Below are 17,573 nucleotides of genomic sequence, written 5' to 3' on the forward strand. Positions count from 1 at the left end.
ACTTTAACCTTGGGATGTTATTAGTGTCTGCACATTAAACTGAGCTTGACTTCTGCTAATTTCACCAAATGAGGATAACACCCAAGTGGGATGAAAGATAGATGTGAACCTGGGTTGCGATGTATTTTTCTTATCCTCTGCATTGACTGAGGTTTATTTCTTTATTTTATTAAGCTAAAAGGTACATGTTTCATACTGTTTGTTTTATGCAGCAGCATTGTGCACATTCAGTTCTCCAGAAATCATCGTTGTATTACCGAAATGACGGTGAATTTGCCATCACCATGTAAAATTTCTTAAAGTCTGTTAATGAGGTTGGCCGACTGGTTAGAGCATCAGCCTCACAGTTCTGAGGACCAGGGTTCAATCCCCGGCCCCGCCTGTGTGGAGTTTGCATGTTCTCCCCGTGCCTGAGTGGGTTTTCTCCGGGCACTCTGGTTTCCTCCCACATCCCAAAAACATACATGGTACGTTAATTGACAACTCTAAATTGCCCGTAGGTGTGAATGTGTGTGCGAATGGTTGTTTGTATGTGCCCTGCGATTGGCTGGCAACCAGTTCAGGGTGTACCCCGCCTCCTGCCCGATGATAGCTGGGATAGGCTCCAGCACGCCAGCGACCCTAGTGAGGAGAAGCGGCTCAGAAAATGGATGGATGGATGGATGTTAATGAGGCCAAGGTTGGTGAATAAGTGACACAATTTCAAATTCTAGTTTCAATGCAGGTTATACAATTTAAACACGGTCAGGATTTTTTCCCTATGTTATTTCAAATTTAGTTGTTTTATAACACACATTTGCACTATATTTGCAGCTACAAAATATTCCATTGTAAGAGGATCTGGCAATGTAACATTCTTAAACAAGGGATTTGAGTGTCTGGTAGGGAATATGTTTCCACAATGAAATGTTTCCAAATGACTTGGCATTGTTTCCCTCGTGCATTACATAAAGCGGGATAAAACAGTGATGAGCGGTTCCACCCATTTCAAGTCTGGTTGGAAGGGAGAAATATCTCGTGTGCCTCTGTGGTTCGCACATCTGCCTTCTTAGGTCTGAGGTTTTTGGCTGCGTGGTACCTGTGTATACTTTACATGTTCTACCCTTGCTTGTGCAGGTTTTCTGCAGGTTTTCCAGCTTTCCCACCCATTCTAAAAACACGCATGTTAGGTTCCCTGAAGATTATAAATTAGGTGTGAATATGACTGTGAATGCTTGTTTGTCTGTGGCTGCAGAATGTAATACTATATACTGTAAATCAGAGGCACTAATACACCTCCTATCCTTTTATTAGCAGTGGTAAAATTAACATTCTCTTAAACTCAGAGCGTAGTAATTTGACCCTAAAAATAAATTTCTTTTTGTAACTGATTTATAAGAGCACTTAAAATAGTGGTCCATATATTGGATAGTGTTTTAAGGTTCTGATAGTGCTATGTCAGTTCCACTCTTACTGTTTAGAGTTACTGGTTAATCCAGCATCATCATTTAATTCGCTGCTTAAGTATTTAGTATTTCAACTACAAAATAAGATTGTAGGGGAAGCCAAAACACAAACAAATCTGTTCCTTACTGCTGCTTAAAATTACAAGATGATCTCTCCAAACTTAACCAACTGCTGCAGCATTCATCTTTTGCTGTCACGTAAGGAAATGTTCAGGCTCCCATTTTCACACCTCATAATGAGACACCTGAAATCTTTTATAATATTCTTAGTTTAGCTCTTTGTCACCCATATCTGTCTTTGATTCCTTTTGTAATGTGTCTCTTTAATCTGAAATCCAGATGGGGTACCGGTTGTCCCCATTGTTATTCTTGTGCTGCTGCTTGGTCTGTTCATCACATGGATGAGCTCTTTCAGCCTGCTACTTAGAAGACATGCAATATTACTTTCAGGGAAGGTCGTGGTTAAAATAATGTAAAATTCAAATATTTCAAGACCAAGGACAGCCTGTATTTAAAGTCTTAATCGATTTTAAAGATCGTGTCATAGAATTAAAGGAGGAATAAAATTATCGCTCCTTGACTCTTTCACCAAAAGCCCAAAGATGTATTTTAAATCCAGTAGTAAAAGTAGCAATTTTGCGATGCAAATACATATTACATATTCCCCGAGGCAAGCAGGATTGCATGCCAGTTTAGTAAGTACATGCAATGTTACGAGTGATACAGTTAATGCTCCAGAAGTATGAGAGTCAAGTGCCCTACTCTGTTATGCACTTAGACAAGATCTTTTGAATGTGGATTGTCTTCTCGAGTGTTGTTTTTGCCCATAGTATGCCTGACTTTAAGTTTAGTATCTGGTGTAGCCAGTGAACCAACAGCTTGACAATTTTATAGGCTATCTTTTCTAACACTTGTTTTCAAGAATAACCAAGTTTCCGTTTATTACAGCTTCTATGAATGACCAGTCAGTAAATTTAGTCCAGTCCACAATGGAGTTTAAAATGAGTGCTTTGATACTCCACTTCACACATCAGAATCAGAATCATCTTTATTTGCCAAGTATGCGTGAATACAGACAAGCCACACAGTTTAAAACTGCCCGTAATGCATAATATACTTGTGCCATTAGCTTGAAGATGGAGTGATTTGATGGGAGGGATGATATTGTGGCTTTACAAGGGTTGCAAAGACATTCATACCATTAGGTCCCCAGTAGCACTTTGAGTTGGATGTTTACATCATACATTAATGATGTAAGATGGAATGTGAGAGCCAATGAAGATAAGGCTATGTGTACATTTATAGTCTAATAAATGTTTTTTTTTACAGGCTTAAAAAATAAGACTTTTAAGAAATCATAGCAACACCGCCCCTGCTAAATGTTCCACACCTCTTACTCCTCCTCTTCCACACCACGCCCATCAACTCCAGATTTTCCATCGAAAGAATAAGAATAAATGGATGACTTTTTATTTCATTGAAGATGAGGCAGATAAGAACAGAAATTATAGTAAGTAATGACAGGGCAAATAAATCAGCAACCATAAATGCTGTACATAAATGGGTGGACATGATATTGTTATTATTCAGGTCCTCAGCATTCATCTTGGCTCATGACAACTAGTAATTAAGAAGAGACAGACAGGTATACAGGTTGTAATTGAGCCTAAAAACAAATTTAAATTGGATTCATATTCATTTGTTCTCTGTGTTTTTTGCATGTGAGTGCAGATCACAGGTTGTAGTTGTATTTGGAACATGTTTATATGCAGTGGTGTTTATAGACCAATTTTAGTGGGTGGACCTGCCTGAGCCAAAGTGTATTCTCAGATGGGCCATAGTTCCGTAGGGCTGACTCAACAATTTCCCAGTTGATTTTTTTTTTTTTTCACCAAGGAAAATATTTCTATGAACATCATCATCAAAACCAATGACCCACCAGGTAGCGTGCCTAAAGTGTAATTGTCATGGTCTGTGTTTTGGTTTGGGTTGTGTTTAGTTTTGTTCCATGTTTTCCTGTGTTCCATGTTTGGTTGACACAACAACCAAATGAGCACATGACAATCAGCTCTCTCCAGCCACTTGTGTCTTGTCTAGGTGTTCCTCGTTGTCTCGTCAATCTGTATTTAGTTCCCTGGTGTCTTTCATTTCTTGTCGGTTCAATGTCGTTGTCAGATGTCATTGTCCCTATCTGTTGTACGTCCTACTCACTAGTGATAGTTTGCTTCCAGTTTTAGGTATATGAGTTTTTCTTTGTTACTTTAGTTTGGTTGTGGGACTTTGTTTAGTTTTGCTCTGTCCACGTTCCTTGTTGGCCGTTTTTGAAGATTAAATATATATTTTTTGAGACTCCTGCCTTGCCTCCCTGCTTCCCTGCACTTGGGTCCTCCATGTTCTTACCTTGCGTTCCTCGCCTTCAACCAAACCCCAAACGTGACAGAATAAACCGACCAGAACAGGACCCAGCGGGAAGAACATGGCGTCACCCTGGATACCACCAAACTGCCTCCCACCATCCTCAGCCTGCCAACCATACCTACCCTCCTCCAGTAAGCCCTATCATTCAGTCTTTTCTGTCCTTTTTATCTGTGCCCCCCACTTGTCCTAGTTATTCACCATGCCCTACTGTTTTACATCCAAATTTTTTTTTAGATTCTGATTTTTCTGATTGTGAAGATGGCCCCGATTTAGTTAACCTCCTGTCTGATTCTGACTCTGACACAGATTTAGATTTTTCTGGTTCCTTCCCTAGTTTATCCCGTCCTCGTCAGTTTTTGTCATGTCTCCCCATTTCCAACCCCAGTGAATCCAAATCCTTTCCCTCAGACCTCTTCTTGGGCACCCATTTGGCCATCTACCCGGGACCGCCGCGTGGTGGCCAACGGAGGCGCCCAAGTAAAGGTCAAATTTTGCCCTCGTTTTTTTCCCCCCTGTTCCCAAGTCACTTAATTTTTTTCACTCGTTCCCACACGTTGTTCCACGACTCCAATTAAGTCACGTCTATTCAAATCTGCCACCATGTTCAGTACCAGCCATTTTTCCTAGTTCACCTTCCTGAGTCCCTGTGCACTCTGCCCCTCCCGTACCCTCTACTCCCAAACCTCAATGGCGGCAAGCTGAGGAAGCGACTGCAGGCCCTGTTCCTGCTCCTCGGCAGCTGCGGCAGACTCCTGTTCTGGCTCCTCGGCAGCTGCGCCAGGCTCCCCTTCCGGCTCCGGCTCCTCGGCAGCCGCGCCAGGCTCCCGTTCCAGTTCCTCGGCAGCCACCCCAGGCTCCTGTTCTGCCACCTGTCCTCCACTTGGGTCCTGCATGTTCTTGCCTTGCGTTCCTCGCCTTCGACCAAACCACAAACGTGACAGTAGTTGTTCTTTTATCCACTTGCATATTGGATTGCATAAGGATATCCATAAGGCGGGATAAATTGATGTCTACCACCATGCAGCTCTAATTTACTGCAGGAAAATTTGTACTAGTTTTGTGACATACAGTATGAAACAACCTGAGTGGATGCACATGTAAATAACAGCCAAGGTTTCTCAGCTCATTTCATTTGAGTGACTGGCGCCCACACTTGAAGGGATATGAACCTTGGAGGCAGTGACAAGCCTTTTCTGTGTAATGCATTGTGGTCCTCCTACAACTTTAGATTTGTGCTTACCACCTGGAAAAGCTACCATCCTCTGCCGTAGGAGCAGTTAATGAAGTGTGTTCCCGGGCCCTGGTTGCCACTTTGACGAAAGTACAAAATGGGAGTGATCCTCCTCCCGCTGGCTCAAGAAAAGACTGCAGAGGGAGATGCTTAAGATGAAGTAGATTTTTCTTCCTGTCAGGAGCAGTCATGTGGAAGCAGGCAACCTTCACCTTGCAGCTGTTTAACACTTTTAATTGTGGCAGCTTGCTGTGCTCTCACAGGAAGGTAGTTGTCTTGAAATGCTATCACGTTAAATCTTTCCTAGCAAATTATCAATGCTATTTTAGTTTCAGGTTACACTTTGTAACTTTGTAACATTGATTTCAAGTTAACTCAGCATTTAGTGTTAGAATTCGTTCCTTTGGAAAGGCAAATAACATTTCCATTTGGGTTTGTCCATCTTTACTGATGGACTGTATGTTTAGAGAGTTTGAATTTATATTGTTTTATTTGCTTGTCTTTGAAGTGCACACGTGCTGCTCAGCTCATGTATCTAATGTACACAATCTATGGGAATGGTATGTAATGTTTACTTATTGCATGCTGAACAAGCCAATCATCAGTATCTTCAGTCTCCTCAATTTCTCTGCTGCTGTCCTACAGAGAACAGTTTGTCAACATCAATAGCTCCTGATCCGCTCCAGCTCCAATCACTCAAGGTGTGCCACAAGGCTCTGTACTTGTTCGCCTCCACATTGTAACTTGCTCTCACCCCACGGTGAAAGGCGAAGATCTTAACCATGGCTGCACCTGCTCAATTCTATCTGGACGACTGCGATGCAGTCATGTCCGGGGTGCCCAACAAAAGCCCTAAGACAGGCTACACTATGTCCAAAACTCTGCTGCAAAGGCTCTCACCCGATCAATGCACTGTCAGCACATCACCCCCATCATCAAACACCTTTACTGGCTCCCAATCATGTTTCATAATTACCTACAAATCCTTCCATGTGATTGTCCTACCACACACCACTGACTTCTTCCATCCCAAAATCCCTTCCCAGAAGCTTCGGTCATTTGATGTTGGCCTCTCCCAACATCAAACTATGGTTTGGTGATAAATTCGAGTTGCCACTGCATTTATGAGTGTTACATTTCAGCACTGTCCAGTAAATTTACAAATGTATATATTTGCAGTCACAGATTGTGTAGTGGTACATTCGCCTGATTTCGGTGCAGGCAGCGTGGATTCAGTCCCCACTCAGTTTCAGTATTAATGTGAGAGTGAATGATTGTCTGTCTCTACATGTGCCCTGCAACTGACTGGCGACCAGGCCAAGGTGTACTGCGCCTTTTGCCCAAAATCAGCGGTGATAGGCTCCAGTGCCCCTGCCCCCCAAACAGGATAAATGATATGGAAAAGGAATGGATGAATGTATCCATTTGATAGTGTCAAACATGAACACTGAAATGGCGGATATACCTCGAGTATTTTTTTTTTTACTTTCATATAGCCAGCGATTGGAAAGAAAATATTTTAGTACAAGAACAGTTGAGCTCATTGGTCATTAATCACTTATTCAGAGGGTGGTGGCCCTGCTTGTGCCCTTAAGGCTACACTCCAGTCACACCAGGCACGATGAGGACTTTTCAATCATCATGACAACATGTCTTTAGAATCTGTATTTTGGGGCTTTTTCAAAAATTATTATTATTTTGTTATATTGTTTTTTTACAAGGCAGCATGGTGCACGAGGGGTTAGCACATCTGCCTCACAGTTCTGAGGACCAGAGTTCAAATCCTGGCCCTGCCTGTATGGAGTTTGCCTGTTCTCCCCGTGCCTGCGTGGGTTTTCTCCGGGTACTCCGGTTGCCTCCCACATCCAAAAACATGCCTGGTCCGTTGATTGAAGACTCTAAATTGCACGTAGATGTGAATGTGAGTGCGAATGGTTGTTTGTTTATATGTGCCCTGCGATTGGCTGGTGGCCAGTTCAGGGAGTGCTCCGCCTCTCGCCCGAAGATAGCTGGGATAGGCTCCAGCATGCCCGCGACCCTAGTGAGAATAAGCGGTATGGAAAATGGATGGATGGATGGATATTTTTTACAAACAGTGAAGTGTATAGCGGCTCTAACTAATGTTTAGTTTAGCTGCACAATGAATCAAAAGTGAATAACTGTCCAATAAGTGTTCAGTCCAAACATGACATGTAAACAAATATCAAATATAATGTCACATTACGTTTCATGTATGTTAAATTCTACTTATACAAATGTATCTAAGCGCAAAAATTGACTGTCAAAGCGTGTAGGTTCAAGAACCAACATTCTGAGATATCACCATCCATCCATCTGTCTAACTTTAAAGTAAGTATAAATATCCATGGACAATAAATAACGTATATATAAAATGTTTATTTGTGTGTGTGTGTGTGTGTGTGTGTGTGTGTGTGTGTGTCAGGTTTGTGTGCACGTATTTCAATTTTGGGTGTATTGAGCCTGCATTCACCAAAAACACTTTCTATGACAATAGTGAATGAAAGCAGCTCTCTTTAAATGTTGGGATTACTATTTGTGACCGGCGGGTGTGTCATCACTCTATTTTATCAGGCCATTTCACACTAGCTTGCATCCAATGAATATAATTCCACTTTATCATACATTTTACAGATAGCGGCCATTGATATGGCCACACCTTTTATAACTCCATATCTCCACATTTGAGTCACAATCTTCTCCTGAGCATTCCCAAGTTTAGTAGTTTTTGTAAGACTCCTGCTTCAGTTAGGTGTAGAATTCATTTAGATGAAATTTAGTCTGAAAGGATGAGAGACTTGCCACAACACGACCTTGCAGAGGTCACAGACAAGAAATCACAATGCCCCAAAAGATTTTCAACATTAGATGTGCTTATATTGTAGCTGTTGAGATCCCACCCTGAATAGTGAAATTAACAATGTATTGTCTTTTCAAAGCCTAGATCACCATCAATTATTCATTAAAATTGTGCACGGACTACATACACGTTCAGAATATTAAAAATAAACTATTGTTTGAAACTGTGTTCACACATGTTGTTGCTAGAGGACTGCATCTTTTTGCACAATTGTCAAAAAAAAATGATGTACCGGCATTACCAGATAACTAGCAACCCTTTACTGCTCAGTGACTGTTTTTTTTTTTGTCAATGTCTTTATGTCTCAAAAGTGTTTTCTGACAATTGACTGTCTGTTGTCGTACTAGAGCGGCTCCAACTACCGGAGAAAAATTCCTTGTGTTTTTTGGACATACTTGGCAAATAAAGATGATTCTGATATTATAAAATAGATCTTTCTTTTTTGAAATGTGTGCCAAAATTCTGGTTTAAGGGGGAACACTGTACTTACTTACTTACTTACATACTGTATCCCTGGTGAACTCAAGAGGAGCAGAACACACGACAATACAAAGCTTACACTGTACTCTTTTATAAAATCCTTTAATTAAGGATCTGAATCTCCATGAGCATACTGAATTCATAAAAGAAATATGAGAAACTTTGGCACAGGTCTTGTGATGTGCCTGAGTTTGCTGGGACATTTTAGAATATATACTGTAACTTAGATTTCACTGTTAAATTCTAGTGTTATCACACCAGCACCCTTTAGTCTTCTTAGAATAGGTCAAACTGGAGTTAATCTCCCATTTTGTAGTTGTGAGTTGTCAAACAAGGATGATGCTTTTGGGTTTGTTTAGATGTTTTTTTTTTGTTTTTTTTTTTAACCGTGTAATGTTTATAAAACTGGCTAATAGAGTTACATAGAACAATTTTCAATGTTTATGTTGGCCTTTTCTATAAATTCCACAGCTACATGTTTAGTTTAAGTATGAACAGTTCCACACAACATTAAGTAACTAAGTTTAAACAGCTGTGCAAGCTTAAAAAAGCCACCTATCAATTAAGTCAATTGTGGAAAATGTGCCCATTTGCTATGGAGCAGAAACATTGGACTCTGGAGCAATTGAAAAAGGTAATTTGGTCTGAGTCGATATTTACCCGGTTTTATACATTGTGCCTAGCATCTGCACCTGTGTTATCAGAGTTAGGTTTAGGAGTTAAGTGTGGAATTTGTGATTTTATAAAGTATGTATACAGTAGTTTCTGGACAGTGGGCATTGTGGTTCATACAAGATTTGGCCATTTTGATTGTTTACACACTCTTGTCTGTCCAGCTGACCTTTAACACAATTTGGAAATGTATTTTGAGCTTGTCGAAAGGGGTTATTATTTAAGATCATGTGATAGCAATGGCAAACCTAAACTTTGATAAAAACTTTATTCATGATTCAAGGCAATCACATCATATTTAGGGCAATTGCATCATAGTGGCAATATGCAAGTGGATATTGCATAACGAGAAAAAAATGTGAATGGTAGATCAATTGATCCAATAATCCCTGGATCAAATGTCAATAAGGGGAGTGTCAATTTGCGCCAGGCTGTCTGCTGGAGCTTTAAAATCTCACTTTTAATCAGATTTTTGACACTGTAATTGTTTTGTCATGCATCATCTGTACAGGGTCATTATATAAGAGTCAATACAATCACTAAGCTCATTTTAGCTGGACATGCAAGCGGCTCTGTCCAGCCCACAATCGTATGACTAATTAATTCCTTGGAAATTAAACTCAAAGTTGCGATGTCCTTTTCCCTGTCTTCTAATTGAATAAACATAATGACACACATTTCTAAATTCAATCAGCTTTAATCTGGGGGGGATACAGATGCTTTCAAGAAGAGCAAATAAATTATTTGTAAGACTGGAAAAGGACCTTTTGAAAAAAGACAAAAAAAAAAGATTTCTAAAGAAAACTTAAGAAAAATTAATAATTACATCTGGTTGAGCCATCAAGTATCATGGGAATTTGTGCCTTTGAAATAAATGTACCACTGGCCACTGTGCTCCAGTATGAGGTTTTCAAATTGATGGCTTTATACTGATCTTAATAGGTTAATGAAAACAAGTTACTTATTTTCATATCCAAAAGGTGTATAGACACACACAGTAAGGCAGTATGTAAATCAAACACAATTACCTGATTATGATAAAATAATAGCTAGTCCAGCCTTACACTAAATACGCTTCATACGAGGGGTTGTACAGACTAGTTGACTTGTTGATTTGTCTAATTTACTTCTCCACAATGACGACGACTAGACGCTAATCCTGTTTTAGGCTTGAAGAGGAGGCTGAGCCGCTTGCAACCACAGCTAAGTGCGCTGAATGAAATTATTCCTTTACCTTAATTAATTAAATTGTCTTTTATTTCTGAATGTGCAACTTTGGGAAGTGAGGGAGAACCCATACAGTGGACTCCTAAATATTTACGGCCCAGCAACTGCTATTTCTATTCACCTATTTGCAGATTTTCTTTTCCGATTATTTATAAAAAAAAAAAACTAAATAAATCACACTTTTTTTCTAGATTCATTTTTTTTTATCTGTTGTGAACCAAACATTACGTGGCTATCCCAGTGGCAAGCACACCGAGGGAGAAGATGTTTTCTCTGGCTGTAAACGCCATCAAGCGACAACGGGCGAGCCACATCCATGCGCTTCTGTTCTAACGTGTATGTTCTGTGTAAATTAGCACTCCATTGTCGGTGTGTACACTGTATATACAGTATAAATACAGCAGCTGAAATTAGTATTGAACACATCACCATTTTTCTCACTAAATATATTTCCAAAGGTGCTATTGATATGAAATTTTCACCAGATGTTGGGAACAACCCTGGTAATCCATACATACAAAGAATGTAGAACAAATAAGATCAGAAATTAAGATGTGTGTAATAATGTGAAATGACACACGGAAAACGTATTAAACACATGAAGAATGGGATCTGCAAAAAAGCATGGAAAGCCAAGACAACACCTAAAATCTATTAATAATCAAACGGCAATCCAGCCCCTTGTCAGTGCAAATGAATGTCAGCTGGTTCGGTCCTAATTGATGGCCTACAAAACGGTCTCATTGCCAAGGTGTGAGTCAAGACACATCTCATGATGGGTAAGAGCAAAGAGCTGTCTCAAGACCATCACAAAGTAATTGTTGCAAAACATAACGGCATTGGTTACAGGCGCATATCAAAGCTTCTGAATGTTCCAGTAAGCACAGTTGGGGCCATAATACATAAGTAGAAAGTCAATCATACCACCATAAATTTGCCTCGATCAGGTGCTCCTCGCATGTTTTCTGACAGAGGAGTGCAAAGAATAATCAGAAGAGTTGTCCAAGAGCCAAGGACCACCTGTGGAGCTCTTCAAAAAGACCTGGCATTAGCAGGTACTGTTGTCACAAGGAAAACAGTAAGACGCAAGACCCCATTGCTGAAAAAAAAACAAACATGTTTAAGGTTGTTTAAAGTTTGCTGAACAACATTTGGACAAGCCAGTTAAATACTAATCTCTCAAATGAATTCTTGTGTGGAGTCTTGCCAGCTGCCGCCCTAACATTGCAACAGCAATGATCTTGGATACGTCTTTTCCTGCTATTAGCTCATAGTTTTGTGTGCATCTGTTTTTATATAGCTATCTGTGTTCATACTAGTTCTTCCCGGTCTGCCTAGTTTCTTACCATTTCTTGGTATTTTCCCAGTAGTAGTCCTTTTCTAATTCTCTGACGGTGTAGTGGTTCACTCATTTGGCTTCCATTCAGGTCTCATGGGTTCAGTTCCCACCCAGTGGAAACTGCTGAGTGTGAATGCTTGTCCGTCTCTAAATGTGCCCTGTGATGGACTGGTGACCAGTCCAGGGCGCAGTTTACTTTTCGCCTGGGATTTTTGCCAGCTCCCCATGAGATTAAGCAGTATAGAAAACGGATGGACAGTGTCCTTTTCTGTTGTTTTAAACTCTACTTTAGCAAATGGCTGCAATATAACAAAGAGTGAAACATTTAAGGGGGTCTGAATACTTTCCGTACCCACTGTATCTGTCTGTCTGTCTATCTATCTATCTACAATATTGTTCAAACCACCCAACCCACTGATCCATCCACGTTCTAGCTATTTATCGGTCGATCTGGCCATCCCAACACCCAACCCATCCATCCATCATGTACGCATCCTTCCATTGGTCTATCTATTAATCCATCCGTCTGTCCATCCATCCATCCATCCATCCACATTGAGCAGATCACAAACAGTCGGTCAATTCGTCTGGCCGCCCACCCAACCTATCCATCTATGCATCCTTCATCCCTCCATCCATCTATCCTCCTAGCTCAGGAGCTACTGCTGTTGAAATTGTTTAAAAGTGCTTAAATTCGTCCTTGGAAAGGGTGCATATGCACTGTAATTTATCGCTGCGTTTTTTTAAACAAGTTCGTATCTCAAAGGTCTTGTTTGTGTTAGTGTGTGGACGCCGAGGCGCTGTCCGAGGTGCTGCATGCAGCCCCTCCCCTGCACGAGGGAGTCACGTGGATGGATCGCTGTGTCTGTAGCAGCTCGCAGTCCGTGAACGAGCTCAACAGGGAAAGCACACTGCAACTCTCTCCACCTCCACCAAAACCGGATTCTCACTCTTCTGCTCTTCACCTGAAAGCTCCTTGCCCCCCCCCCCATTTTTTTTCTTTCCTTACGAGTTTTTTTTATTTTTTTATTTTTTATTTTAACTGAGGACACGGTGGAAGGACGCACGTTGAAGGTAAAATGCCACCTCAATATAACTAAGACTTAAGTAGGAAAGTGACCCGTCTTCTCCCGCGTTTTTTTCAGCGCACATATTGTTAGATGTGAAATGGTTTTGGCCAACATGTTTCTGAAGTGTAGTCTTTCACCCCTGTGTTCCTTTTGCGCTGACCATTTAAGGTCCGGTACAAGTGCACGGAGCCCAAAGGAATGTGATAAAAGAGAAACATTTGATTATCCCCTTTCCCACCAACGCCTACACTTGGGTGAAAAAATAAGACATAAATACATTTAGATCTAAAATAACACTCCTTAGCCTCGTCGTCTGGTGCAATATGTAAAGGTATGAGATGTGTAAACGATGCTGAGAATGCCGTCGCTATGGGGGGGGGGGGGGGGGGGGGGTACGCAACGACGTGCATTGGAATGAACTGTAATTAGTTAACACCATTTTCAAAACCGCAATTTATCATGATGTATTTTACGCCACGTTATCGTGAATGTGTGTTAAACTAAGACTCTTTTGGGATACGCCAAATCGCTGCATCATACAAGTAGCAAATTGAGGCAGACACAACGCGCGCATTTCTTTACACAAATCGACCTTTGTGAGCAAATGACGCACATTTTTCTTCCCGTGTATTTTTGTTCTCTCAAACGCAGTGGCCAGTCAGTCATTCCCTATGGCAAAAACGGTTGTTTTTATACAGAAAGGTGCAGAAGTTATAGCAAAAGTAAAATTGCAGAGTATATCAGCTAAGTTTGAACAGTTGATAATCCATCCACATAATAAATTATGTTTTCTGATAGTGTTATCCTAACGTAAATCTACTTGTTGTGCATTCTAATCATTGAGCAGATTTCAATAATCCATTATATTTACTGCATCAAAGAGCAAGACTGTCTGTATGAAGTACACTTCCCCTCAGGAAAATTGTGTATGAATGATAAGTTAATGTGTCACGAAATTGGAATGACAAAGAAAACAGTGCATCAAGGACCAGTTAATACATCACAGCATAGTATAGCTGTATCTTCAAATACCATGAAAAAAATGCCCCCTCGCGCTGGTGAGCTATGTAGGGATGAGTAAGAGCTGATTTAATGCTTAGTCTTCGTGCTGTCAGGGGATACCATGACATCATTGCTGCATCATTGGGTTTCTGTCTTGTAATTGATCTTGCAGAAAAGTCCCAAGATTTCAGAGTCACTAAGAAAAGCAATAGCTTACCTGTCGAGATGAAGATTTTATTCTTTAAGACTAAATGAATCTACTGGAAGCATATCAAATACAGATTATCAGAAGTGTTACTGTTTGAATGCTTTGAACGTCTTGTACTGAGCAGCCAGGTGTACCTGTACATGTACTACTTTCCTGTGTCGCAATGAGTTGCATTTCTGGCTTTAAGATTATTATCACCTATCATCCTTATGTCAAATATGATGCCTTTCTGAGGTGGTTTCATACGTAAAAGTAAAACGGAGATGGAGTTAATACATCTGGTCGCTGAGCTGAAGTCTTGCGTGAAACACTGTGGTCTCGTGCAATTTTGTGCGTTAAGTTACTTTAAAGGCACTTTTTTCAGACAACTTCCAATTCAATTCAAAGTCAAATTACAAATTGTGTAACTATAGGTGCATTTCAATGTAGATGTTCGGCTGTAAGCCCAAAATTATTTGTATTGGCGCATAATGCTTGTTTCTCATATTGACACAACTTATTGCTTCTGTAATTGTGAATTATTTAAAGGTTCAGGCAGATGTAGCCATGAGTAAGGTAATAAAAGGCTGCTGCTGACATTTTGTTCCTTTTGCAGAGAACTTGCCTGGATGGACAGACTGCCTCTTTTGATGAGCTCATCAGCCACTTTGTCTCCATATGGCTTATTTTCACTTTGTTAGAGAGGATGCGGGGTGAAAGGCCCACAGCAAGCCTTGCAGTTACCAGCCAAAACCATGTTGGCATGAACATGAAGATTAGGGCTTCAATCTCAACTCATGTGAAACCGTGAATTCTCTCACTGGCATCAGGGGGAGCTCTTCCATGATTACAAACAATTTTTGTGTTTGAAGCACTGTTAGTTTGCTTTGCAGAGCTATGGCCAAGAGGACCTTGAAACAGTTCAGATTATTTTGGCACATACAGCCCAGGCAGTGTTAATATTTTTGCCCCAAGAATTAAGTGCTAACTGTTTTTTGTCTGACAAAGATCAAATATCGTGCTTCGATTTGTCTATCCTACAATGAGACCCTTAATTATCTGCCTCTTCTCTGTCATAATCAGCCCAATATACTTCTTGCTTTAGCAAAGCTTCCTATAAATACATTTAGCCACCTACATAGATTAGTGTTCTCACAATGGTTTTACAAAAGCATCACAGTGCCCATTTGATTTGGGTCGGGCTGGTCATTTGTGGCTACGTAGAAATTGGCACTTGTCTGGAGTTTACAGGTGCACAGGGACAGTGGGCTCGATTCCCAGTTTGGAATGCGTGCTGCGAAAGTGAAATGAGTTTCAACATGAAAACAAAGAGCTCCCACGGGCTGCTGGTTTACTTTGACGACGAGGGATTTTGCGACTTTTTGGAGCTCCTCTTATTAAACGGGAAACTCTGCCTTCGTTTCTCCATCTTCTGTGCCGAGCCCGCCTCCGTGATATCTGACACAGCGGTCAATGACAGCCAGTGGCATGCTGTCACCATAAGGAGAAACTTTAAGAACACAACCCTGATGGTGGACAATGAGATCAAATGGGTGGAGGTGAAATCCAAAAGACGGGATATGACCGTTTTCAGCAATTTGTTTGTCGGTGGGATCCCGCCAGAGTTGCGATCGGTGGCGTTGCGACTTACATCCGCTGCCATCAGGGATCAGCCGCCTTTTGCTGGTTGGATAATGGACATAAAGCTCAACAACACAGAATCTGTCATGGTGGACAGTGAAGCGGTCATAAAGAACCAGTGCGGTGCAGCTAACATGTGCTTAAATGGCGGAGTGTGCAGTTTAATCAACAACAAACCTACCTGTGACTGTTCTCAGACTGGATTCCAAGGAACAGACTGCAGTGAAGGTAAGACGTGCATCCACTTTGACTGTAAAAATGTCCTCTGTAAAAAGCTGCACACAAAACACTGAGTGATTTTTTGGGGGGGAACATTCAAATTCTCTACAGCAGGGGAGAAAAACTAGTTTTTTTGGGGGGCCGCGTTGTAGTTGTGGTTTCCCTCAGAGGGCCGTTATGTCTGTGAAACCATTAAAATTGTTAATCGCCTAATCATATATTTATATAGACACAACAAATTGATGGATAATTAGTTTTAAAATCCGAAGCCAAGAATAATAGTTTGTGCAAGTTACTATGAAAAGGGGTTTGGTAAAAAAAAAAAAATGTTTGCAATATCTCAACCATATTATTTGTTACATATGACAATAATAATAATAAAAAAAAAATAGCAAGAATCATGGAGGCTCATGCAAATGATTTGTTTTCGCAGGCCACATAAAATGACGTGGCGGGCCGGATCTAGCCCCCAGGCCTTGAGTTTGATACCTGTGCCCTACAACATGAATATACTTTCAAAAGTGAAACAATCTCATCCTCTATTTGATTAAGGCCATTTATTTGTTCCAGTAATGCGATGTGTGCCATTGATCTGCTGTTGTTTGGAATGAGTGGATCTCCTGCTAGGCCTCATTAGGAAAACGTGCAGGTGCTCTCCATCCCCAAAGGTCTTTTTCCATTCCTATCCTACAGGTCTGCTGGGATCGGTTGACCTATGAAGTTATCCCTCCAGTGGCTTTCCTTAGATGCAAAAACCACAAGGCAGATGGAGTAGTATAATTAAATTGTCTATTTTCTTAACAAATACAATAATGTAAGGTACGTAGAACAACACAAAATGATGGTGCACGACCTTTCATTATGTCAGTGGTGTGTCTACAATAAGTCATTTAATAATCCAAATGCTGGACTATATTGCACCATTGTTTTGGCTACCACTCTTTTTGCCACTGTATTATATAGTATATTGCATCATTTCTCAATTGATTCCAATCCACTAAAACAGGCGTCCTCAATAGGTGGACCTATATCTGGATCCGGATCAAGATTCCTGTCTGTATGGAACCAGAATTATTATTAGTTTGTTTTGGTTTTAGTTAATTTAAGAAGTGCAACTCCCATCACCCACACAACACATGCACATACCAAACGTGCATTGTACCGCCACCCACCCCCCCCCCCCCCCCCGCCCCCAACACTATTCAACGAGTGGGTTTAGTTGTAAATCAATCAAGATCACTTTTATTTTTAAATGCAAACATTTAAAAGTCAAACTTTAATTCATCAAATGTTACAGTAGTGAAAATAAAATCAACAATACACGTTTGTAATGCTATACAGCCTAATGGTTTTCTGAATGGAAGAGTTGTACAATTTCTCAATCCAATATGATCTAAGGTGAGATCATGGCTAGAAAAAGCAATGTTGTTGCATGACGCTATGGCATTGCCAGTCACATCTAATCAGATTGCTCTGATGCTAACCTGGTCTTGTGCAGTGTGTCTGGCCATTAGGAGGCACATTTATCTGGAAATTATAATCAAATCACTCTGTACTTTTCAGGGCTTTATATTCTAGACATATGTCCCTATTAACTATATCTAATGGTTGGATGTTAATTTGCCTATAGGCCCAATCAAGCATGTCATATTTTTTAAATACAGTAATAAGCTCATTAGGTCAGGTTTGAGTGACCACTACCTGCAGCCCAAGTTGCTATCACTGGATTGCCAATAGTTATTGAGGCATGTGCAACTAATTAAA

The 17,573-nt window shown here is 40.6% G+C and overlaps 1 protein-coding gene across 21 annotated transcripts in view; it reads left to right on the forward strand.

The window, feature by feature from the left end:
* Positions 1 to 12,582: 12,582 nt before the first annotated feature.
* Positions 12,583 to 17,573, forward strand: part of LOC133409403 (neurexin-1a-like) — a 247,800-nt gene continuing 242,809 nt past the window's right edge. For all 21 annotated transcript variants that reach the window (XM_061689309.1, XM_061689310.1, XM_061689319.1 and 18 more), the window contains exons 1-2: positions 12,583 to 12,764; positions 14,566 to 15,818. In XM_061689309.1, the coding sequence (XP_061545293.1) occupies positions 15,107 to 15,818 (712 nt within the window). In that variant the 5' untranslated portion in view covers positions 12,583 to 12,764; positions 14,566 to 15,106. The remainder of the gene's footprint in view (positions 12,765 to 14,565; positions 15,819 to 17,573) is intronic.

This window comes from Phycodurus eques, chromosome 11, assembly GCF_024500275.1.
Source record: "Phycodurus eques isolate BA_2022a chromosome 11, UOR_Pequ_1.1, whole genome shotgun sequence".
NCBI classification, from domain to species: Eukaryota; Metazoa; Chordata; class Actinopteri; order Syngnathiformes; family Syngnathidae; genus Phycodurus; species Phycodurus eques.